Below are 25,051 nucleotides of genomic sequence, written 5' to 3'. Positions count from 1 at the left end.
ATTAAGAATGAAAGAATGAAAATTAAGAATGCACAGGAAATATATCATAAAATGAAACGCTATTAGAATTAGAAAAAGATGTTTTAATTTATATACATTCTTACGGTTTCCATAATTTTAAAAGACCATCTTCGCTATATGAACATAAAAGATTCTGATGCGGATGATGCGTTAAACCTATAACATCTTTCTCATGTATCTGAAATATGGAAATAACAAAAAATACAGTAAAAAAATAAATTATTAGAGTTTAAGAATAAAAATACTTACATTAAGTGTTCTTTCAAGCTTTCCTGATGATGTAGAAAAACAATAAAGCACAAGATCTTCACCAACACAGTAAATAAATTCGCCACGTGGACTTACAACAGTACATACGAAGTCACCTCCTTCTCGTTTTCCACTTGAGAATGATCTTACTATTTGCCCTTGCATATTCATAATTACAACTGTGTTTGAACGATTACACACAACGAAATGTTCTGGATTTCGTGGAAGGACATGTATGCTATTAACAGTTAAATCTGCAGCTCCTAGGGACTTATATGTACCTATACATTCTGTTGTTTTTAAACTCCAAACTTTTACAGTTCCATCTGATGATGCACTGATCAATATAAATAAAAATATTTAATAACTGCTTTACAAAAGAAAAGTAATTAAGAACTAATAAAATAGGTGTTATACCTTATTACGTTATGTCCATCTGGGGCAAAAACTACTTCATTTACAAAGGAAGCATGCCCTCGAAATTCTTTTAAAGTTTTTCCAGATTTAAGTCCATGTATCCTATATTAAAGTATTACACTAAATTACAATGTTAAAAATGAATTTTTCTATAATTATTGCTTTTATATACCTTATAGTAGTATCAAATGATGCAGATAAAATTTGGCTGTTATCTCTACTGAACTGAAGGCATGTAACACCTTTTGAATGTGCTTTTTCAAATCTTCTTAAACATTGTCCACTTTGAACTCTCCATACTTTTATTTTACCATCCTGTCCACCACCAGCTAACATTTCACTATCACGACTAAAAGCCATTGACAATACAGCTTGCTCCATCATCATAAAATTGTCTTGAGCTTGATATTTTAAATCTTTCCTGATTTTACCAGTTGTGAAATTCCATACTTCAATAAATCCATCAACAGAACCAGTAACTAAATACTGACCATCTGGTGAAAAACGTGCACATTCTACATGAGATTTTTGACCAAACTTAATCTGTTTTGAAAGTTGAGTAGGGTACTTCTCATCTTCTTGATCTCTCACTGCTGCTTTTCCTCTAAACAAGTCAATTGTAGTACCAGGTGGAAGTAAACCTTGATGTTGTTGCCATTTTAATGCTTGTCCCAATAATGCAAGTAATCTACTTGATGGTACAACTGATACTTCACCAGCAAGAGCTGTAGCTATGTAAGCTCTTCGTTTTTCTTTTGTACTTCCATCAGGATATGCTTCACGTGGATCGAAATACGAACGAGCAAGTAAATTTTCTGTGCCCAAAAAAAGGATATGATATTAAAAAAATATACATAAACAAAATAAAATTGTATTTAAATATAATACTTAATTTCTGTTAAATATATTTAATGTACCTAGATGTATATATCTTTCAGGTTCTTGTTGTTTCATCATAATCATGGGATCTGTTTGCCTCAATAATGATCGAGCTGCTCCTAATTCTCTTAATTCAATTAATTCTAAGACAACCTATAGAGTATTATCATAAATGTGAAGTTGATATTTATTAAAAATAATGCAAAAAATCTTTTTAGCTTAAAAATAAACCTGTTCGTATAAGTCAATAAGTTTCTTATCTGGCAATTTTAATGATTGTATAGCTTTTAATACTGTATCCCAATGTCCATTATTTATATCTGCTACAAAACCATCTACACTATCCACTGTATTCAATGATACACCTGTTTCTTCCTATAAACAAACAATTTTATTTTATACGTTTATTAACAAAATTCATTGATATGATCCATCTGCTATAGAATATATTGTATAACAACGATAAATAGATACCTGTAATGTTTGTAATGTTTTGACAAGATTTGATTCTTTAAGATACTGTTGTATCAAACGAATTACGCTAAAATCAAACAATAACATATAAGTATTAAAAACACAAATATTCAAATTTTATTATACATAATTAATAATATAATAATTACTCTGCAGATTCAATTTCAATTGACATCTTTTACAATACTTAAAAAAAATGTACAGGAAAATAAATATTCCCACTTAATCACAATCAATCAAAATTAATAAAGAATGACAATCTCATAATCTCATGTAACATTATGTCGTCAAACGATACAATCCTACCACTATTGAGTTATAGTTATTTTTCCCATTTTTATCACTAGATTAAAGCAAATTTAAAAAGAACTGTCATTTCTTAGATTTATTAATTTTGATCCAATTTTATTAAGGAATCTTTACTACGATTTAGATATTTTTATTTAATAAGTTATTTTTAAAAGTATCGATACATCTACTATTTTTAAATATATATTTGATATTATATACTTGCAAATCAAAATTATTTGAATTATTATCAATTATAAATGTAATTTTTATTAATGAAATATTGATTATTATCATTTTCTTATAAATGACAGTAGTTTGCACTATATCATTATGGAATAAATGTTTTACTATAGATATTTACTGCAACTTACTTCAAAACATTATACAGTAATCATGATAACAAGATTAAATAAATCTTTATTTTTCAGAAGTAACTTATAAAGAAATTTAATAAGAATGGTTTTACCACATATATTCAAATCTCGTATTTTTTACATACCAACCCATTCTTTCTTTGTTTACAGGTATGCATACATTCTTGATGAAACATTACATAGCCATATAATTCGGTCATAGTATATCCAAATGAAATTTACCAATTTGTAAAACAATGGAAAGAATATATCTATTAGTTATTATTCAATAAATTCAAAGTATATATATATATATATATATATATAATCATAGTTATCTTAATCACATGTAATGCATTTTAAAATATTAGACTTCATTTTTGATGTAAAGAAATTAATCTTGTAAAGTGTATAATTCTGTATTACATTATTCGACTCTTATTCTAACCTAACAGTGCATTTTATCTTTTTATATATTATTCTTATTTATATGAAATATTTACATTATATTGTCGATCATTAAAAAATCATATAGCATTGGAACGCATATAATAACCCGATTATTAAAAAAATTGTTTTTTAATTAATCCAAGGTAAAACAGGATCATAGAACTTGAGTATTGAAAAGAGTTAGATATTATTAAGAAAAATTGTAAAACAAGATTATAAAACAAAATTGTAAGTAAAATCACTACACATTTTTATATCAGCAGTAAATTATGTAACAGTTACTCTTTCTTTACAAAAATCTTGACATTATGTTAATTTTTTTAATGGTATCATTATTTAAAAATGATAAAATCTAATACATGGTTTAATATTACCAAACAAAAATTTGTTCATATATTGACATCTTTTGCCTTTAAATTAAATTGAAAAAGGGAGGAATAAATGTTCAACTTATCTGTTTAATGTAAAATATTTCAGTTTTGCTTAATTGTTATTTATGATCAGGTAGTACTAAAAGTTGTTTTGTATTGTTTTTATATTATACTGTATTTTCTTTATTTATAGGTGTAAATCGTCTAGTATAAAAGTATCTAAATCTAACATGGTTCATCATAATCTTATAGAAAAGCGATACGATAACATAACTAAATCACCAAATGATAAAAGGGAATATAGAGGTCTATTGCTTTCTAATAAAATGAGAGTTTTACTCATTAGTGATCCTACAACAGATAAAAGTGCTGCTGCTTTGAATGTGAATATTGGTAAAATCATATATATAGTTATACTATTATTTTTTGAGTACAATATAATTGCTACCTTTATAGTTTTAAGTTATATTTAATTTTATATTATTTATCTTTATAGGTTATTTAAGTGAACCAGATGATTTACCAGGCTTAGCACATTTTTGTGAACATATGTTATTTCTGGGAACAGAAAAATATCCAAAGAAAAATGATTATAATAAATATTTGTCACAAAATGGTGGTACTTATAATGCATCAACTTATATGGATCATACACTTTATTATTTTGATGTACATGCAGAAAAATTGAAAGGTGCATTAGATCGTTTTGCACAATTTTTTATTGCACCACTCTTTACAGAAGCTTTAACTGAGTTAGAACTAAATGCTATCCATATGGAATGTAAAAAAAATTTAGCAAATGATACATGGCGCCTTGATCAATTAGATAGATCATCAGCTGATCCAAATCATCCTTTCTCAAAATTTGCTACTGGGAATAAGGAAACTTTAGATATAATCCCAAAGCAGAAAGGAATAAATGTACGGGAAAAATTACTTGAATTTCATAACAAATTTTATTCCTCTAACATTATGGCATTATCTGTATTTGGTAAAGGTAAGTAAAATATTTTATTTATTATTTGCTCCACTAAAACATATTTAATATGTATTATCTATTATTATCTATTAATATTATTATCTATTTATGCTTTTTTTATAAAATAAGAACTATTCTTATAAATTCTGTCCTATATTTAGAGAGTTTAGATGAACTTGAACAAATGGTAGTAGAGTTATTTTCTCAAGTGAAAAATAAAGATATTACAGTACCTACTTGGCCAGAACATCCTTTTAATTCAAAGCAACATTTTCAAAACAGGTGGTATATTGTTCCAATAAAAGACATTAGGAATTTGTATATTATATTTCCTATACCTGATTTGCGAAAACATTATAAATCGGCGGTAATAACTATATTTATATTATTTCTTAATATATTAATTTATTGTTTTTAATCGTATAATAAAAATACATCTACTTTTTAAAATTTTTTTAGCCTGCACATTATATTTCACATCTATTAGGACATGAAGGGGAAGGATCACTTTTATCTTTATTGAAAGCAAAAGGATGGTGTAATTCACTTGGTTCGGGTAAACGATTAGGTGCTAGAGGTTTTAGTTTCTTTGCTGTTTTTGTTGATTTAACAGAAGAAGGCATTCAACATGTTGATGATATTGTCCTCTTAACGTTCCAATATATTAACATGCTAAACGAACATGGGCCAGTTGAGTGGATTTATAATGTAATTATTCATAAATCAATTATTATATAATACAGATTTAAATATTAACACTTCACCGTCGGAGAAGCTAATGTACTTATACCTTAGTTCGCAGCAGGAAAATTCAATTACATACACGAGTTACAATGTTAATTATGATTTTTATATTTTAAAATATATATTTGCAAATTTGTCAAAACAATAGCCATAAAGTTATAGATATAAAGAGATAATAAACAACATAAAGTATTTGCTAATAAAGAAAATACTATGTATTCCGTTGGTGAAGTGTTATCATGAATATATAAATATTTAATAAATTTAATAAAATAGCTATTTTGTTCTGAAGGAATATAGAGACATCGCAAATATAAATTTTCGATTCAAGGAAAAAGGTTATCCTTGTGATTACGTCAGTGGTATAGCACAGATATTATATGATTACCCAATGGAAGAAATTTTAATAGCGGAACATCTTTTTCCATTGTGGAAACCAGATTTAATCACATGGGTAATGGAATATTTGAAACCAGAAAATGTTAGAATTCATGTAGTTGCAAAGTTATATGAAAATATAGCTGACGAAACTGAAAAATGGTATGGTGTTAAATTTAAAAAAGAAAAGATACCACAAAATATAATAAGTAAATGGATTAACGCTGGTTTAAATTCGGATTTACAATTGCCACCAAAGAATGAGTTCATACCAGAAAAATTTGATATAAAACCAGCAGCAAGTACTGTGAGTAAATATTTGTGTAAACATTTCTATATGTAAGTACATATATGTATATATGCATACTATAACAAAACAATTTCATTTTTATTCTCTCTAGATATCTAAATTTCCAGTAATTATTGAAGATACTCCACTAATAAGATTATGGTTTAAACAAGATGATGAATTTCTTATACCCAGAGCTAATTTATTTATCGATTTCGTCAGGTAAAATATAAGTAAACTGTGTTGTCTACTTAATTCAGATTTATATTAAGGATGTTGTTATACTTAAATATGATTACATTTTGCTTACAGTCCACTAGCATACATGGATCCTCTTAGTTGTAATCTAACATATATATTTGTATTATTATTTCGTGATGCTCTAAATGAATATGCATATGCCGCCGACATTGTTGGTCTTAAATGGGAGCTCACTAATAGTAAATATGGAATGACAGTAAGTAAAAACTACTATAAGTACATAATATATATAAATTTCATTTTTAATATTATACAGTATATATTTTTTAGCTAGGAATTGTTGGCTACGATGATAAACTACACGTGTTATTGAATAAAATTATTGATAAAATGATTAATTTTAAAGTTGATCCAAAACGATTTGAGATTTGGAAAGAAAATGTATGTGTTACTTAAATTTTTATGTATACTACTATGTTATTATTAATTTTCATCTTAATTCTAGTATATTAGAAGCTTGAAAAATTATAAAGCTGAACAGCCATATCAGCATGCAGTTTATTATCTTGCTGTTTTGTTATCAGAGCAAATTTGGATGAAGGATGAATTACTAAATGCTACGTCACGTAAGTCTATGCAAAAAAATTAGACATTTGATTGATAAATAAATAGATAAGAAATATTCATTATAAATTTTAGAATTTATTAATTATGTTTAATATAATTTGTATAATTTCATTTGTATGTAGATTTAACAGTTGAAAGAGTACAAAATTTCATCCCACAATTTTTGAGCAAAATACATATGGAATGTTTAATGCATGGTAATATAACAATGTCAGAAGCTATTGAAACTGCAAAGTCAATAGAATCAAAATTATCAAATGCAGTTCCTCATATAGTACCACTTCTATCTAGACAGTTAATTTTACATCGTGAAATCAAATTAGAAGATGGTAAGTACATTTAACTTTTTATATTAAAAGTTTTTAAATAATATTTGTAGAAAAAGGGAAAGAAAAATTAATATTTTTCCTATATATATTTTCTAGGTTGTCATTTTTTATTTGAAGTAAAAACTAAATTTCATAGTAATTCATGTACGCAAGTTTATTATCAAACTGGTTTACAATCAACAGAATCAAATATGCTTCTAGAACTTTTGGCACAGATTTTATCAGAACCTTGTTTTACTACGTTAAGAACTAAAGAACAATTGGGATATATAGTGTTTAGTGGAGTTCGAAGAACAAATGATGCACAAGGTTTAAGAATTATAGTTCAAAGTGATAGACATCCTAAATATGTTGAACAGAGAATTAATGCATTTTTAAATTCTATGTTGGTTAGTAATTAGAATTTAGATATTATTAGATATATTTGTTTTTAAAATTTACATTTAAAGTTAATTTATTTCAGCAATATATACCATCAATGACAAAAGAAGAATTTAATGCACATAAAGAATCACTAGCAATACGACGACTTGAAAAACCTAAACAAATGACTACTTTATCTGCCATATTTTGGAGTGAAATTATATCACAACAATATAATTTCGATAGAGCAAATATCGAAGTTGCATATTTAAAAACTATAACACAGGAACAAATACTAAAGTTTTATAAAGTATGCATATAATGATTGCATCACTTAGACTAACATCACTTAGACATAACAAGTGTATTAAATTTAAACGTTTTTCATTTGTAGGAAATATTTCAAAGTGACAATCAACGTAAATTATCAGTACATGTACTTTCGACACTAAAAGATGTAAAATTAGAAGATGAAAATGTAATGGAATCTAATGAATACATTTCATCAGATGGAACAAATAATATTGAACCAAAAAAAATTGATGATATCATATCATTTAAAATTAGTCAGTGTTTGTATCCATTGTTGAAGCCATTCAGTGATATACCAAGAAAAGGCGCACATTCATCAAAATTATGAAGTGCTTAATAATAACTGTGAATATGTGTTTTAATTGTCATTGCACCTGCAGATTGTAGTAAATATCAGGTAAATGAATGATTTTAACATACTCTGTTATATAAAAAAACAATGTTTAAAATATTAAATAATCATTTAAGATATTAATTTTATAAATGCTGATGGATATAAAAATAAAAGAGTAACTATAAAAAGTAGAAAGCAGTTGTAGTAAATGATAAGTAACTACATCACATATGTAATAAAGTCTATATTCAAATATACTCTATCAATAGTCCATAAGCATTTAAGTGAGTACTTAATAGATTAAAAAATACAAGTAGTTGTTTTATTACACGTCAAAATTTCTGTATACTCATAAAATTTTGTAAAAATAAATACGTAACTACTTCGAAGAACCTCAACTACAGGACCTTATACCAACTAGCAGATAAGCTAAATAAACCTTTTTTAGTCTATTACTTTCACTAAGTGCCCCTCGCCTCAACGCTTAAACAGCTCGTAAATCAGTGAAAAGCTAACAAATCAGAAAACAGTTGATAATTTTTAAGAATGCGAGAATAGTTACAGCAATAATGGCACCATACATTTGGACAGATCTCACTTAACACAGTTAAGATCAGAGAACAAATAAGATTGCTCATACCCATTGTCCTAGTTGTTCCACAGTGCAAGTGCTGCACCATGTGGTTAAATGCTGAAGGTATTCCACGCTAGCATATGCAAGAACCTATAAAGTTAGAGATCTACCCTATTTGGTTCCACGCTAGCATACAAGAACGTATTTAGTCTAATCACAAGTAGAGCCTATTTCATCGTACGATTCTATAGAAAAGTTCATACTTTTCTTTCCGAGGTAAAAAGTATGAGAATAACAAAATCTTACAATAATTAGACTTAGGTGCCATAGAAAGTAAAATTAATTGTTTATTATATTTCTTTTTAGAAAGGAGAAGGAAATCTTTACTTTCAAATGATAATAAATCAGTGGAATGATGCAATAATTTTAATATATTCTCTATACACAACAGCTTTTTAGGTCTAACATTAAATTCACTTTCTTTGTGATAATATTTTTGTTATAAAACCTGAATTTCACTTCAATAGTAATTTCAGTAGTTGTTTGGCTGCAAGTAATATTTCTAAGTGATGTATCTGTTTTGCATGTGTGTTCATTCATAAAGATGATAAAAAAGAGGTATAAACTAACTACAAACAAGATTTGATGTCATGGCTATGTAATTTTTGTAATGCACGATTTTTATCCATTTTATTTTTATTATTGAGTAAAACTTATTAATTCTTTGAATTTTAATCTATAGAGGATTGGAATACATATTGACCCAATCGATTCGTGAAGGCAAGTGAAACTCGCCCGCGATTTGTAATAATAATAATGCCATAGCTCCTCGAGTAGAATCCTCGGCGATCCGCTTGATTTCTCCCTACGGAGGCAATTAGCATTGGATCCATATCCCGCCTATCGTGTTTATGCTTTGTTCTATACTGACAACCGGGTGCAATAGTCTTCATCCCGGCTACAACCGAGGACACGCCGCGCCATCTCATCCCTCTTCGACTACGATCGAGGGGACGACAGTCTATGTATACGCATACTAATTCAAAAGCGAAACCTTTTCACTTTTGACTTTTTCTAAATTAATCTTTTGCTAATATATTTGTGAGATTTTTTTGAATAAAATGAGAATAAACACGATATAATTTGAATTAAATTTACTTATTGATATGTATTTAATTATCATTTATAAAGTAAACAAATATGCTCCAAATCGTATCATATTTAGTGTAATTTTAATCAAGAAAACGTAACAAACATGTCAGTAAAAATTTCATTCATCACAAATCAAAGATAAGAAAGTTTAATTTTTGAGTTAAAAAAGGTTCAACTTATCGCAAGCCTTTGTATGTTGCTGAACGTTTCGACTCAGTGTCTCTTTCACTTTCATTCTTCTTGTCCTGTTCTAAGTTCAGCTCATCTAAAATCGAAGTTTTCGGAAATAGACTCGTTTCCACTTTCTAGGTCTTCAAAATAACTCCTTCCTTGGATTGTCAAAAGACTGTTAGCTATGCATCGGGCTTCTAAGCTCGATCCTCGCTTATAAACAAAAAATAAACGACACCAATACTGACGTATATGTTGTCGCAAACGCACAACTATAGCCAGAATTGACTATAGTGGTATCGGCAAATTTTTACAAATACAGTCGCTTATAAAATTATCTATTATTATTATAGATCGCTATTTGAACACTTACTGTCTACGTTTATATTTGTTCCATTTACAATTCGGTACAGCACAGGATCACAATATATTGAAAGATTACTATAAAATTATATTGAAAGTTTACTTGCAAAATTAGTTACGAAATTTACTTACAAAGTATTATAAAATTATAAAAATCTCACTTATGTACTTTCACCATTTGTTACCTAGTGTTATTTTGAGATTGTTTTTACTACTTGATATCAGCACCCTGTAGTGAACAATATAGGAGACTTTCTGTCTTCATATCTAGGCTTACTCCTACTACAAGAATGTCAGATCAGGATCTGTATATATATATATATATAAGACCTAATGCTCTGTTTTACTCTATATATCAGGACGAATGTTAGAGAAATGGCATATACCCACGTATCAGATCTACTCACCTCTGTACATATATGCATATATTCAAATATCATATCGCTTTCTTTAATAAATATATTATTTCTTAAAATAGATGTTGTTATATATTCTTCCTTACTAGATGTCGTTACAAATTCTATTTTCAGTATTATATTTTGAACAGTTTAGATGGCGTTAAAAACGCATTACGAAATGTAAATTCGAGTATCCTATCTTTCCCCTGTCAATTGTGGCTTCTCTTCAAGTTGATTCTCTTCGGTTTCGCTGATCTCAAGTACTCAAAATCCTCTTTGAGATATTTCGTATTGTTCTTATACGCCTGAAAAGGGGTAATTCTACAGTTGTACGTGCATCTAAGTAAGTTAAGAAGTAAAAGTCATTAAAATTTAAACAATATTCGTTCGCTTTTCATATAACCTGATCTCTGTAAAAGGTTCAATTTTTTTATAAATTTCAGCCATCGTGGTTCCATCCCATGACCTTAACCTTAGGAGTAATAAACTAATTGAAAAGTAGAATTTTTTACGTATATTTTAATGCTATTAATCTTTATTATAAAATAATTTATAAGTAGGAATTTTTGACGTAATAGAATATATTTAATGAAAGTCGCCATTTGTCAAAGAAGTGCCAACAGATTTAAAGTCAAATGCCACCTCATTATGGTCTCATTATAGTTTCTCAATCCTCAATCTTATTAAATTTTTGTCTTAATATACAAATAAAAGGTCAAAAGATTTTCAAAATTTGTCAATAGTAATACACAACATAAGGCAAACAATTCTATATATGTATATGCATATATAGCTACATGTTATATACTTATATGTATATGTTATAAATATATTTTCGTTAATTTACGAAAAAGTCGAAAAATTTTAAAGCATATTTATTGAAATTTCTACCATTTCAGAAAGGTATTGTATGAGTCAAAAAATAGAAAAACCAATATTATCAGGTCAACGCATAAAGACCAGAAAAAGAGGTATGCATCAGAAAATATAAGATTTCTTAGGTAATATATTTAATGAAAATTATAATGAAGAATTTTTTTAGATGAAAAAGAAAAATATGACCCTATGGGATTTCGAGATGCGATTTTACTTGGTTTGGAAAAGGCTGGTAACGACTTAGATGCAATTTCAAAGTACTTGGACGCAGCTGGCTCTAAATTAGATTACCGCAGATATGGAGAGGACCTCTTTGACATCTTAATAGCTGGTGGACTTTTAGTTCCAGGCGGTTCTATTGCTCAAGATGGTGATAAACCAGTAAAAACCACTGCTTGTGTTTTTGAACAACCAGAAGATATGGAATCTATGCGAAATTTTGAACAAGTGACGTATCCTGTTTTATGTATATTTACGCTGTCATGATATGTACTTTAACAATGGCTTTGAAAATAACCTTATTTATAGGTTTTCATCAAACTTATGAGACGTTATAAATACTTGGAAAAAATGTTTGAGGAAGAAATGAAAAAAGTATTGGTTTTTATGAAAGGCTTCACTCCTAAGGAAAGGATAAAATTAGCTAGAATGACAGCTCTGTGGATATCCAATGGTTCTGTTCCACCTACTGTTTTATCAGTTTTAATTAATGAACATCTGGTTAAAGACAACTTAGCATTAGACTTTTTATTAGAAGTTTTTGTCACTTGGAGGCAGGAGAAAGGTCTATCCAGTTTAATGACTGCTTTGAAAAAAGGAAATATTGAAGGAAGGTATGAGAAAATTTCAAACTTTATAAAGTTCATTGTTATATCTATATCAGTTTTTTTGTTTTATTCTCATTACTTTTTTCTTTTTCTCTCTTTTTTTTTTTTTAAATACTGATCAACAGGTTAATGGAATTTGTACCGCCTAATAAACGAACTGAAGAATATTTTCGATCTGTATTTGAAGCTGTTGGTCTTGCAGACATTGTAAAATTACATAAAGCTCAAGCAAGTCAAGAAGCAAAACGGGACTTGCAACAACTGTTATTGGATGATTTGGCTGATAATCGTCCTTTGAAAGATATTATACTTGATCTCAAAGAAATGGCACAGAAGAGTGGTATTCCTGAGCATGAAGTTATTGGCCTGGTAATTATAGTTTTATGATATTATTATATTACATTAGAATTAAATAAAATTGTTAACAATTGTTTGCAGATTTGGGTTGTAGTAATGGGTCAAGCTGAATGGAATAAAAAAGAAGAATTAGTGGCTGATCAAGCACTGAAGCACTTAAAAATATATACTCCACTGTTTGATGTTTTTACAACCACTGCCAGATCTGAGCTTGCACTTCTTCTCAAGGTTCAGGAATTTTGTTATGAGAATATGAACTTTATGAAAGTCTTCCAAAAAATTGTTTTACTATTTTATAAAAGTACGTTTATAATGCTGACACATACATTTATTAGTAATTTCTCTGTTTGTGTCCATTTTCTGTTTAACATATTTTATTTTAGCGGATGTAATATCAGAAGAAGTGATTTTGAAGTGGTATAAGGAAGGCCACTCGGTTAAAGGAAAAATGATGTTCTTAGATCAAATGAAAAAATTCATTGAATGGTTACAGAATGCTGAAGAAGAATCTGAATCAGGAGAAGAAGAAGATTAAAAATACAGAAGTATGTTTAGTCAAGGTTTTACAGCTTTGTTTTTGACTTTATATCATTTTTATATTTCAGAATAATATAAGCTTCATTATTAAAAAATAATATATTTGGATTACATCCAAAATTTTTGAAATGGATCAAGATATGAACTGCAATTGGACTGTATTGATAAATGGAAATTTTGATAAAATAAAGTTTGTATCATTCTGCGATACACTATATCAATACACAAATACATACAATTTTTTAACCGTTAATGAATAAAAAACAATACATTACCATCTGATTATCGAGAGAGATAAATTGTAAAATTTACAGTGTCTTTAAATTGTATTACTTTAAGAAAAAATATTTTGTGTTACATTTTTATAACACCGCAGCAAAATATATACAGAATAACAAGTTAATGAAGAAAAGATCTTTATCCCTGTGTATGTATAATTTTCAAGCCCACATTCTTTGTATGATAATATTGTACTAGTTTCTAGAAAATATATTGTCAGGTGGTGTTTAATATTTGAATTTTTTATGAATCCTGTTTAATTTCCTATAATATTATTTAATTTATATAAATAAAAGCAATTAACTAGAAACAAGTAATTTCTTAATATATATAATTGGAAATCATTTTTTATTTCTTTACAAATTTTATTCTTGTATATTATAAATATAAGAATTATATAAATTATTATTATTCATTGCATTTAGGCTTATGCACGATAAAATTCTATATACATCGATAAATAGATAATTTATTTTAATGTAAATTGCAAGTAAATATTCCTACATATATATACTTTTACATTCATGAATGGCAAAAATAATAAAAATGTAATTATTACTTGTCTTTAACTGTTTTCAGAGAAGATTAAATGTTACATGTACAGTTACAGTTACATATTAGATTTGTGATTTGTATTTATGGAGTTTCATGTTAGCAATTGGTTGTTTTTTAATAAGTGTCTTTCCTGCCATATAAGGTATTAAAATTTCAGGGATTTGAATACGCATATGTTTTGTTTGATGTGTTTCACAAAGTGCTATTAACATGCGAGGTACAGCACATGCAGTTCCATTCAAAGTATGAACATGTAAAACTTCTCCCTTATTTGTCTTATATTTTATACGAAGTCGTCGTGACTGATAATCTGTACAATTACTACAACTAGATAATTCTCCATATAATTTTCTTCCAGGCATCCATCCTTCCATATCTACTTTCCTAAATATATAAATTGATAAAGTGACATTAGGAAATTTAAAATCTAAGTAGTTCAATATATAATGTAATATTATACTACTGTATACCTATATGCTGGAGACCCTAAATCATGAGCTGGCATATCAATTATTCGAAAATATAAATTTAATGAAGAAAATAAATCTTCTTGAATATTCAGAAGTTCTTGAAACTGATATTCTGACTCTTCATGTTTTGAACATACAAACATTTCAACTTTTGTAAATTGATGGACCCTTATATGAATAGATAAAATTATTTATTAGAAATAATATTTCTGTAACTGTTATACTACCAATATTGAAACAGTTGTTAGATATATTATTATATTAATAAAATATATTTAAAAATATATGTAACATGATTTTTTACCTGTATATACTTCTCTCATGTATAAGATTAGATATTTCAGCCCTAAAACACCTGCTTACAGCAGCCATTTTTAGTGGTAAATCTTCTGAACTAAATACAGTATTCATTACTTTATAAGCTAAGGACATTTCTGCTGTTCCAGATAAACTATAGTTCTCTCCATAAAAAGGACTTAAATTATATACAAGGTGTCTTCCATTATCTATTATCAATCCACATCTTTCTATAACTTCAGTAGGGATAATATCAGGTACAGAGATAAGTTTAAAGCCATGTTTCATTAACTTTCTGACTGTAAAATGAACTAATGCTTCTTCTAATTCTGCTAGATCTCCTAAGAACAAGTAACCTCGTGTTCCTATTAAGGGCCCCAATTGTTTACTTTTGAATGCCTTTAAATTTGTAACTAATGTTGAAAATTCTTGTGGTTCAAAATCAAATTCTGGATTACGCCCGCATTCTTTTAAAATTTGTGGTTCTTCGCCATAAGATAATACTCTTGGATCTGTTTGATTTGGTATTTTATTTAACTCATGCAAAAGAGACTTTTTTAACTCTGGATTTTTTGAAAGTTCAAGAATTTTATCAATATCTCCAATACTTTTCCTTGCTGCTATATTATTAAAAATAATATCTCGATTACATGGATTACATAGAAAATCAATATTATATTCGGGTTCTGGAATATGTGTTATTGTGTCTACATTATATTGTGTTGACTGTGTCCTATACTGTAAAGAATATATATGTTAATCATATAATTTAATATGCAACTGGAAAGAAAAATAAACCAAATAATTTTTACATTATATACATATGTAAACAAAAATAATAACATACCAAAGTCCTTGTATAAAACTGAGGATATTTAAGAAATCGACTAAATTGTTTCTTGAACCACATTTTAGAAGTAAAATAATATTAATTATAAAATACATATACGCATCAAGTATACACCAATATATCTCTATGTTGGTAGTTAACCTATGATACACATTTCTCTTTTTTGATGCATATGCTATTTATAAATGTTTATTAGGTTTGAAAATTACTTTAAGACACCTTGCTATATAGATGATTTATTATATTATTAACATTTATAACATTATTAAAAAAATAATTTATTTCCCGTTTTCACACAACATAATTATATATTTGCTGTTCTGCAGTTCGATAAGAGATCTGTTATTCCTCAAGCCTGAAAAACTGTAAGTAATGATATTATCAGACTATTTTATAATACTTTATCATTTAATCTTTTACTTCATTTATGATTAATAATAAATTATCAAAATCCGATAATCAATATCCATTATTTATAGCAACGTCAAATTTACTTAAAATAAAACCAAAAATAAATTCTTTTATTTAATGTATTTGTAAAATTTGCACAGTTTATTTTAATATCTTCTAAATGATATATTCTTCAATAAAAAGCATAACTTAACTTTCTCAGTTGCTAATTTGTTAACATGCAATTAAAAATACTCTAATTTACTAATTACAGATAACTATGATTCCACGAACATTAATAAAAAATTGGATTTCTTTACGTCATTTTTTTCATAAACATTATACAATCCAATATAAGGTCAAAAACATCAAGTACATTGGTTTTGGTATATTCACAAGTATTTTGGTTTATAGTACTTCAGGAATCACAATATTTGCAGCACAAAATGAGTTGGATATTAAAAAATTTATGGCACAACCTATTACTGACATAAAGAAATTAAAGAAGAAAGATGATATGAAAACAAAAATGGAATTGTTAGTAATGAAAACTCAAGCAGACTTTTGTAAAGCTTTGGAATCTTTAGAAGAACCAGGCCATTCTTTTAAAGTTGACAGATGGATTAGGAAGGAAGGCGGTGGAGGAATTACTTGTATTTTGCAAGATGGAGTTGTTTTTGAAAAAGCTGGAGTAAATGTATCTGTCGTTACTGGTATGTTACCACCAGGTGCAGTACAACAAATGAGAGCACGTGGGAAAAAAATGGGAGAGGGATCTGTACCATTCTTTGCAGCTGGTGTAAGTGCTGTAATTCATCCTCGAAATCCCATGGTTCCAACAATACATTTCAACTATCGTTACTTTGAAGTAGAAAATCCAGATGGTTCAATTCAGTGGTGGTTTGGAGGTGGCACAGATCTAACACCTTATTACTTAAATGAGGATGATGTAAAACATTTTCATAGTACTTTAAAAGCTGCATGTGATCAATATGATCCTTCATATTATTCAAAATACAAAAAATGGTGTGATGATTATTTTTTTATTACACATAGAGGAGAACGTAGAGGAGTAGGTGGTATCTTTTTTGATGACATTGATACTCCTAGCCAAGAAGAAGCATTTCAATTTGTAAAGTCTTGTGCAGAAGCTGTTATTCCTTCTTACATTCCATTAGTTGACAAACATAAAGATGATGGATATGGATACAGTGAAAGACAATGGCAATTATTACGTAGAGGAAGATATGTTGAATTTAACTTAATATACGATCGTGGTACAAAATTTGGTTTATATACACCTGGTGCAAGATATGAAAGTATATTAATGTCTTTGCCCTTGTCTGCAAATTGGCAATATATGCATGAACCAAAACCTGGTTCAAAAGAAGCAGAACTTGTTGATGTATTAAGAAACCCTAAGGAATGGTTGAACTAATATAAATGATATCTTTTAATGAAACTATCATTTCTTAACTTAAAGCTGTAATTTGTAGCAATAATTTTGAATGATGCAATTAATTATCTTTTTCCTATTTTGTTTACAAGTATTTTGTATAATTTTGCACAAATAGAATGTTAATGAAAAAAATGCAAATTAAAATATAAAATAAGGCCATATTTTTAAACCATTTAAATATATTTTCAAGTATAAGAAAAGAGTTACATGTATAAACTTTATATTTAAGGAATTAAATACTGTATAAACTATAAATTATGTATAAAAATTGTACCTATTATTTTGATATACTTTATATGAAAGTAATATTCTTATACATTATAACTCTATACAGTCTAGGTGCTTATATGTGTACGTATTATATCTTTTAATATTATTTTAAACATTATATACCTTAAATATAATAATATGGATCTTCTCAAATTATTTTAGATGTATAAAAAGACAAATGATGACAAATTTGATGTGTTCTCAAATTTATTTAGTAAAATATTCAGTCTTAGAATATATATTATAAATTACATATGTAATTATGAAAATAATAACAAAAATTTATTGTACAAAAAATCATTGGTAGAAATTCGATTAAATTAAATATAAAATATTTTTTAAATCTAAATGATATATGAAGGAAGCAGATTTCAATAAATGTAATGATTTCAGTTATGTAATTCTCGATCACTCTTTTTACAGAACAATATATATACAAAACAAAAAAAAGGAAGAGTATTTTAAAATTCACAAAAATATGGAGTTATTTGTATTAATTATGTACAATTGTCTCTGAATAAATACATATCTAACAAACAATTTAATGAATGTTTCATATATATCTCGTATATATATATGTATATATATTCGCGCGCGCATGGATGTGTGTATATATATATATATATATATATATATACACGAATAAAAATGAATGAAAGATATTCGACATTTAAAAGAAGTAAAAAGATTAGTAGAGATGTAGAAACAGATGAAACATTTTTGTAAAACATTTTTATGTATAGGAACTATGTTTTGTAGATAAATTAATAAAGCAGAGTAAGATAAGTATTTCTTCGAATATTATAAAAATGTAAATATTAGCAAAAAATTATTTTACTCTGTTAGACGAAATTCCTATATGATATAAATATGTTACGTGTTTTATATAAGCAAAACTAGATTAAACACTTGTTTCTTTTTTTACTATTTGTAGATAAGTATTCGGATTATTTAAATGTGTTTTACTAGTTTCAATATTCTGTATATTTTGTTGTCTGTTTAAGCTCTCTACTTCATTGTTTGAATCTAAATTTTTTACAATATTACAAGAATTATGCATAAGTGATGTCATATCAATCATAGAACTGATTAATTTTTGTTTAGATCTCAATCCATCAGTGCACACATTAGAGGCACATTCAGTATTTCTTGTAGATGTAATATATGTAGTCTGCATTAATTTATGTAAATTATCTTTAACTGCACTATTTACTTTAGGGAAAGGTGATTCTAATTTGTTAAATGATTTTTGAGATAGGCGACTTTTATCACATAAATTTGAATTTGTAATATTTTGTAAGTCTGTAAATGATTTCAGATATTCACATTTTTTTAAGCTAGTAAGGGATGTGATGTCATTTAATGAATTACAAAAATTATTCTTTAATGGTTTCACAGTCTCTATTGGAAGACAGTGCATGCTATTAGAATGAGTTAACCATTTTGAAGTGGCATTAGACCGCCGCTCTTCTACTCCATGAAATTCATTCATACTTCGACAGTCTTTTTTTAACCATTTTGGGTCCACAATGGCATCTACAGTTTTATAAACTTCTGGTAAATTATGATCGCTTTTTTCACTAGTCATCTGAGTAATAGATTCTATTTCCGAGCTATATTCTAAACTACATTGTTGTGAAACACTTTGCAGATGTTTTTCTTCATCAGTTTTGATGTCCATGTCTGAGTCATGTAAAGTTATACTCAGTAATTCTACTTTTTGGCAATTATTCCTTGCAGAGTTTGATACTGTGTTTAAAGAATCGTGTAATCTACAGTTATTATTAACTTTTCTTACATTTCCAAAAAGACCTTCTTGACCAATAACAAATCGCACTGGAACATTTCTTTCCTCTGAGATACTACCACCGCTATCTGAGAGTATATTAACGTTTTTAATGTCATTTATTGGATTTAACTCAACATGGATATTCGTATTATTTACTTTCGCACTGCTACTTAAGATGGTTTGGTCTATATTACTATCTAATTTTGTAGTAGATCGTGGTACAGAAATGCAACTACCAGCATCACTCATAGCACCGCCATCACCTTGTTTTCGAGGACCAAGATTATTATTTTTTGTATGACGACGTTGTTTTCTAAAAAATTTTCTAGCAACTCCACTTTGATGAGGATTATAAAACATTTCAACACAAGTTGGTTCAATATATGTTGTTACAGAATTATCAGATCTGTATTGCTGTCGATGTAATACAACTAAGTTCACATTGGTCATTTTTCTACCAACAGGTGAAACTTCTTGACTGGTTATAATATCTGTAACTTTAAACGCATTATAAGTTTGCGACCTATTGGTGTATCTGGATGAACCAATGGAATTTGAATCAGATGTAACTTGAGTAGCCTGAGAATTAGACATTGGAGGTACCAAATTTTGTACTAATGATTGCGTTGCTATTACAGGATTTGCATCAGAGATACTTCTTGTTCGACAACATTGATTCTTTCGTTTTTGAAACCAGCAACCCATTTTTAACCATTGTGACCTAACATCATTTCGTGCAATCCCATAAAAAAAGAAGATGAAAATTCCAAGTGAACTAGAAAAAAGGGAATATAAAGTAGCAAATATAGTTTCATCAAACGAAATGTATGCACTTAATGGCTTTGTTATAGCTGCTGCTGCAGTAATCCATGATATTAAATATAAAATTAAAATAATAATTTGACCCTTCAGTTGAGTTATTTGAGAATGTTCTGAGTCGTCAATATCAGATAAAACAGTCTGTGCACTGCGTGCACTATTCCTGCCTACAGAAAGATTTGTATTGGGTTCCAATAATTCTAAATCCATATTTTCCGTTGCTTGTGTACCTTCAGACAACTGAGCATTCATATCAACATTTTGAATTGAACATTTAATGAGTAAATGAAAAATAGATAAATACACAATTAGAAATCCAGCTGGAACAAACAATGCAACAAGAGCAGGAGCAGTTGTGAGAAAGCAATATGAATGTCCAGCGTATTCTCGTAAATTTATTGCGCCAGATATACCACAAATGATCATAGCTATACCCCAGCCAACTAGATACAGTCCTAATAATGGTTTCGGTATTGGTGGATCTTGAAGTTCATTATCTGGAATATCTTCGAGATCTGGTTTAGGTAATTTTTTATACATATTGCTGTAAACAAATTAACCTTTTAATATTTGTTCATTGTATAGTTCTTATAAAATGTAAAGATTAATTATATACCTTGCAAATACTGCCATCCATAATAAACAACATAAAGACAAGTAATGCAGAATAAGACCAACACCTTGACAAATTGGTATGTTTTCTGTTTGGTAAATACCAATACTATAAAAAAATGATAATAATGCCATAGCAAACCAAGTATTAATAACACAATGTTTTGCTTTTTTAGGCATAGCAATTGATGTGTAACAGATAATGTATGTAACAGACATAATAACTAAACATGTTACTGTTGCAATACTTCCAATATATATTGCTGGATTTGAATACCTAAATTTGGCGCCGCTTATGCTGAAAATAGAAGTAGTACAAATTAATTCATAAATATAAAAATTTATTAAATACGTACCTGTTACCATTGTAATCAAATGTAGAAGTATCTTGTAAAAGGCCATAATATCCCAATCTATTGCAATGAAATATTATTAAGTTGTTTAATACATTTCTTAAATAGCAACCATCACTTGTCCAGCCACCTGATTTATTTAATGTTTCATCCCAAACTACGGGTAATAATTTTTTTCCGGCGTAGTAGTATAAAGGTGCCTTTAACATAATGTATACAGGCTCAGTTAAATTTTGTATTGACATTCCATCTGAAAAAAGATTCATATTATTATATTATTTTTACGTTTTAAATAAACATTTTTGACGTTAGTTTTAATTACATACATAACTTGCTTCCAATAACACATGATGGAATATCCATATTATCATTGTTAATTATTTTAGGAAACAATCTACTATTGCTATATACAGAAATCATTAATTGATGAGCAGTAACTTCTTGTGAATATTGTAATAAAGATGCAGGTAGATGTATTGATGCTTCAATTATTTTATCTTTTATATTAATTGGGGATGTTCTATTGTTTGTTGTACATTGTAAAAATCGTATTTCTGGATTACTATTGGAATACCACGTACATATTAATCCTGTAAAACTATCACGTTTCACTCTGAATTCTTCTAATGCCATGTTTTTCTTGTAAAACTGTATAGATGGAGTAAACTGTATAATCTTTTCTACAGCTTTTATTAGTCGCGTGCAAGATTTAAAGGAAATTTCAGCCTTTTTTAAAATATTCTTTGGTACATTAATCAGAGTACTAATGACTTCAATCAACATAGAACCAAGTTCTTTTTCTTCAGTTACAAAATTTAAGTAATTTTCTATAGTTTGAGTTATGAAATCAACTTCAATAGGATCGGTTATTTTTATGGCATTTCCTGTATAATTTTTGAATTTCTTTGCACTTTCTAATAAACTGATCCTTGTAAGTGAAAGATTAACTTTAGAAAATTGTTCTAAACTTTTTGTTATATGTGATATGTAAGGACATAATTCTGTGTTTAAATTCTCCCAATATCCTGTAATATTACATTGATAAGAAGCTTTTAAAGGCATTTGCATTAAACCTGATAAGTGGTTGCCTTCGCATGGTAATTCTGCCCTCCATCCTACTATAGTTTTTGGCCATGTATAAATACCTTTATTATTTTTAGTTACTATAACATAATAATTTATTAGACTTATATTAAAATTTGAAGTATACATTTTATTTTACCTGCTAGAGGACAGTAACGAGTTTCTTCAGAGATAACTATTACATTGATTGCTTTTGTTCTATTACCATTTACAGAAACTAACAAACAGTTCCATTGACCATTGTGTTCTTCTTTAACAGGAACAATACTAAGAGAACTATAAAAATTATAATTTTACTATGCATATATATAAATGCTTTGATTTACACTACATGTATTAAATGCTAAAATACCTGTCCACAATGCCACTATCTGCAAGATATCTGTTATCCACTTTAATATTAGATAAACTTTTTTGTGGATCTAGAAATGTATTTAAATCTACAGTTTCAGAAGTAGTATTAGGATACCACAACCAACTTAGTCTTGCATTTCTATCTTCTGTTATACTAGGTGCTCTGCATTTTAAAGTTATAGAATCTCCAGCAAATACTACTTGATTATGAACTGGTCGAAGTTCAATTGTGGGAGGTAACCACTGACATTGAATATTCTCCGAATACTTTAATTTTTTCACAAATTCACCTTTGATATTTACAGGTGATACACATTTTGGGGCAGGACTGAAATATTTCAAAAGCTTATTACACTATGATACACATTATATCCTATATAATTACTATATCTCTATTTTTGTATTTAAAAAATATATTACTTTAATTTAATAGAACTATTATGAATCCAATTACTAAACCAGTATAATTCACAGTCACATCTCCATGGATTGTTAGATAAATCTCTGAAATATAAATTAAAATTTGAGTAACTTTGTTCAATTTATATGAATTCATATATTATATTTAACTTACTTACAACTGTTTTAAAGATTTTAGACCATAAAAAGTACCCTCCATTAAAGTTATTAATTTATTTTCGTTTAATTTCCTGCAATATATTTTTATAGATCAATGTTTTTTTTTTTTTTTTAAATACTCATGAGTATAATTATACGTATATATGTGCACGCATGTACGCACGCACGCACACACATAATCAGTAAAACAAATATAAAGAAAGTAAATAAAAATTGAAACTAGAGACTCACTTACAAGCGTTCTAAAGCCAGTAAATTATGAAATAATGATGGTTTCACCACACTTATGTTGTTGCCAGACAAATCACTAATAATCAAGTAAATAATATGTAAGATAAAAGAATATACATAAAAATATACATTAATATATTTTACAAAATCTGTAAACTTACAGCCTTTTCAAGTTTGGCAACTTGCTAAATGTATGAGCATCTATAGTTGAAATTTGATTTTTACTTAAATCCCTGAATAAAAATTGAATATATTTGTAGCATTAATATATTCAATAATAAATAATGTATAATTCATAGTAATAACAAATATATTAATATTCTTACAATCTCTCTAAATTTCCAAGACCATCAAAAGAATTTTCACCAATAAAAGTTATATCATTTTGTGATAAGTTCAAACGTTTCAAATTTGTCAAATTCTTAAATATATTAGCTTCAATAGCATAAATATCATTCTTGCTCAAATCTCTGAAATATATTAAGTACAATAAAAATATTACAACTAAAAATAAGTATTAGTATAGTCTGTGTGCTATAGAATAACTGATAATAGTACAATTAGTATTATAATCTTACAATTGAACTAATTCCACGCTGACACTATCAAGATTGATATCCCTAATGTTCTGCAATTCATTACTACATTTAATACGTAGCCATTCTGCTTGTGCACCAAGTTTACATGTGCAATACTTTGGACATGTCTGGATTGTTTCTCCTCTTGTTTGAATTAAAATTAAAAACAATAAAATAGCTCTCATTTTAAAAAAGGCAGATTTTTACCTAAAGAATATCAATTTTAATTAATACGAAAATCGAAATTAGTAACTTAACAAATTAATGTTTACAAATTATTTATAAAAGCAAATAAACATTGAAATATATAAAACATTGATACAATTATTATATATTTGAACAGAATTCAAAATTTCAAGCAAAATTCTTGTAAAACCAAACATATAATTTTCATTCATAATTTATAATATTTTAATATAAAAATAAGAACACATAATAGAATGATTTCATGTAAGTATAAACAATGAATTTATACATAAACGTTAAATACTTACGACTATGAAAGGAATCTTATTTATCATATTGTTTTAATGTTATACGCCATATATTATAATTATTTGATAACTGTAAACATAATTATAAGAGAACAAGCTTACGGATATTTGTACACACTTCCCATAACAATAAAAGACAACTTACGAATTGTCATAGTCATAAACTATTGACTATATACATGCATATCTGTATCTAGAATTAATTATAGGCTGATTTTCACATATTACGTATATATTTTAAGAAAGAATTATTTTTATTTTATTTGTTATAAT

The 25,051-nt window shown here is 27.5% G+C and overlaps 6 protein-coding genes and 1 long non-coding RNA gene across 13 annotated transcripts; 3 read left to right on the top strand and 4 right to left on the bottom strand.

Annotated features, from left to right (window-relative positions):
* Window positions 1-62: 62 nt before the first annotated feature.
* LOC100643061 (WD40 repeat-containing protein SMU1) lies at window positions 63-2,350 on the bottom strand. Its single transcript, XM_003401351.4, has 8 exons — window positions 2,190-2,350; window positions 2,041-2,107; window positions 1,798-1,941; window positions 1,605-1,719; window positions 860-1,502; window positions 688-789; window positions 271-607; window positions 63-199 (listed from the first exon to the last, which is right to left on the bottom strand). Exons 1-8 carry the CDS (start codon window positions 2,213-2,215, stop codon window positions 101-103), a joined length of 1,533 nt encoding a protein of 510 aa, XP_003401399.1. The 5' UTR covers window positions 2,216-2,350; the 3' UTR covers window positions 63-100.
* Window positions 2,351-2,720: 370 nt separating this feature from the next.
* On the top strand, window positions 2,721-8,459 carry LOC100644699 (insulin-degrading enzyme). 4 transcript variants are annotated; one of them, XM_012316955.3, is made up of 14 exons: window positions 2,721-2,855; window positions 3,699-3,898; window positions 4,002-4,502; window positions 4,646-4,851; window positions 4,944-5,192; window positions 5,521-5,913; window positions 6,008-6,117; window positions 6,208-6,352; window positions 6,427-6,537; window positions 6,602-6,722; window positions 6,846-7,052; window positions 7,149-7,441; window positions 7,516-7,725; window positions 7,810-8,459. In XM_012316955.3, exons 1-14 carry the CDS (start codon window positions 2,788-2,790, stop codon window positions 8,053-8,055), a joined length of 3,060 nt encoding a protein of 1,019 aa, XP_012172345.3. In that variant the 5' UTR covers window positions 2,721-2,787; the 3' UTR covers window positions 8,056-8,459. The 4 variants fall into 4 exon arrangements, with proteins under 4 accessions (XP_012172345.3, XP_048268578.1, XP_048268577.1 ...); XM_048412621.1 differs by lacking the exon at window positions 2,721-2,855 and adding an exon at window positions 3,058-3,362; XM_048412620.1 differs by lacking the exon at window positions 2,721-2,855 and adding an exon at window positions 3,616-3,638.
* A 580-nt stretch (window positions 8,460-9,039) lies between these two features.
* On the bottom strand, window positions 9,040-10,840 carry LOC125386409. The gene is made up of 2 exons (XR_007226529.1): window positions 10,729-10,840; window positions 9,040-10,603 (listed from the first exon to the last, which is right to left on the bottom strand). It is a non-coding gene; the product is annotated as an uncharacterized LOC125386409 (long non-coding RNA).
* Window positions 10,841-10,914: 74 nt separating this feature from the next.
* LOC100646042 (protein krasavietz) lies at window positions 10,915-13,826 on the top strand. Its single transcript, XM_003401377.4, has 8 exons — window positions 10,915-11,062; window positions 11,619-11,690; window positions 11,762-12,042; window positions 12,124-12,428; window positions 12,548-12,791; window positions 12,861-13,080; window positions 13,163-13,324; window positions 13,385-13,826. Exons 2-7 carry the CDS (start codon window positions 11,630-11,632, stop codon window positions 13,312-13,314), a joined length of 1,263 nt encoding a protein of 420 aa, XP_003401425.1. The 5' UTR covers window positions 10,915-11,062; window positions 11,619-11,629; the 3' UTR covers window positions 13,315-13,324; window positions 13,385-13,826.
* Window positions 13,450-15,903, bottom strand: LOC100646966 (serine--tRNA ligase, mitochondrial). Its single transcript, XM_012316957.3, has 4 exons — window positions 15,765-15,903; window positions 14,925-15,655; window positions 14,621-14,788; window positions 13,450-14,534 (listed from the first exon to the last, which is right to left on the bottom strand). Exons 1-4 carry the CDS (start codon window positions 15,825-15,827, stop codon window positions 14,213-14,215), a joined length of 1,284 nt encoding a protein of 427 aa, XP_012172347.1. The 5' UTR covers window positions 15,828-15,903; the 3' UTR covers window positions 13,450-14,212.
* A 93-nt stretch (window positions 15,904-15,996) lies between these two features.
* On the top strand, window positions 15,997-18,426 carry LOC100648147 (oxygen-dependent coproporphyrinogen-III oxidase). 2 transcript variants are annotated; one of them, XR_007226528.1, is made up of 3 exons: window positions 15,997-16,132; window positions 16,432-17,967; window positions 18,049-18,426. XR_007226528.1 is itself a non-coding variant. In XM_003401391.4 (2 exons), exon 2 carries the CDS (start codon window positions 16,438-16,440, stop codon window positions 17,593-17,595), a length of 1,158 nt encoding a protein of 385 aa, XP_003401439.1. In that variant the 5' UTR covers window positions 15,997-16,132; window positions 16,432-16,437; the 3' UTR covers window positions 17,596-18,426. The 2 variants fall into 2 exon arrangements, 1 of the variants encoding a protein (XP_003401439.1); XM_003401391.4 differs by having other exon boundaries at window positions 16,432-18,426.
* Window positions 18,411-24,981, bottom strand: LOC100650097 (adhesion G protein-coupled receptor A3). Of its 3 annotated transcripts, XM_048412619.1 has the most exons (14): window positions 24,779-24,981; window positions 24,285-24,491; window positions 24,033-24,176; window positions 23,868-23,939; window positions 23,711-23,782; window positions 23,475-23,546; window positions 23,317-23,400; window positions 22,895-23,224; window positions 22,682-22,818; window positions 21,786-22,622; window positions 21,463-21,709; window positions 21,111-21,404; window positions 19,832-21,038; window positions 19,471-19,761 (listed from the first exon to the last, which is right to left on the bottom strand). In XM_048412619.1, exons 2-14 carry the CDS (start codon window positions 24,467-24,469, stop codon window positions 19,681-19,683), a joined length of 3,762 nt encoding a protein of 1,253 aa, XP_048268576.1. In that variant the 5' UTR covers window positions 24,470-24,491; window positions 24,779-24,981; the 3' UTR covers window positions 19,471-19,680. The 3 variants fall into 3 exon arrangements, with proteins under 3 accessions (XP_020722683.2, XP_048268575.1, XP_048268576.1); XM_020867024.2 differs by having other exon boundaries at window positions 18,411-21,038; window positions 24,779-24,980; XM_048412618.1 differs by lacking the exons at window positions 24,033-24,176; window positions 24,285-24,491; window positions 24,779-24,981 and having other exon boundaries at window positions 18,411-21,038; window positions 23,707-23,782; window positions 23,868-23,884.
* Window positions 24,982-25,051: the final 70 nt, after the last annotated feature.

The sequence above is a fragment of the Bombus terrestris genome, chromosome 15, assembly GCF_910591885.1.
Source record: "Bombus terrestris chromosome 15, iyBomTerr1.2, whole genome shotgun sequence".
NCBI classification, from domain to species: domain Eukaryota; kingdom Metazoa; phylum Arthropoda; class Insecta; order Hymenoptera; family Apidae; genus Bombus; species Bombus terrestris.
The sequence above is the reverse complement of the archived record's forward strand: the minus strand, read 5'-3'. Positions and strand labels throughout refer to the sequence as shown.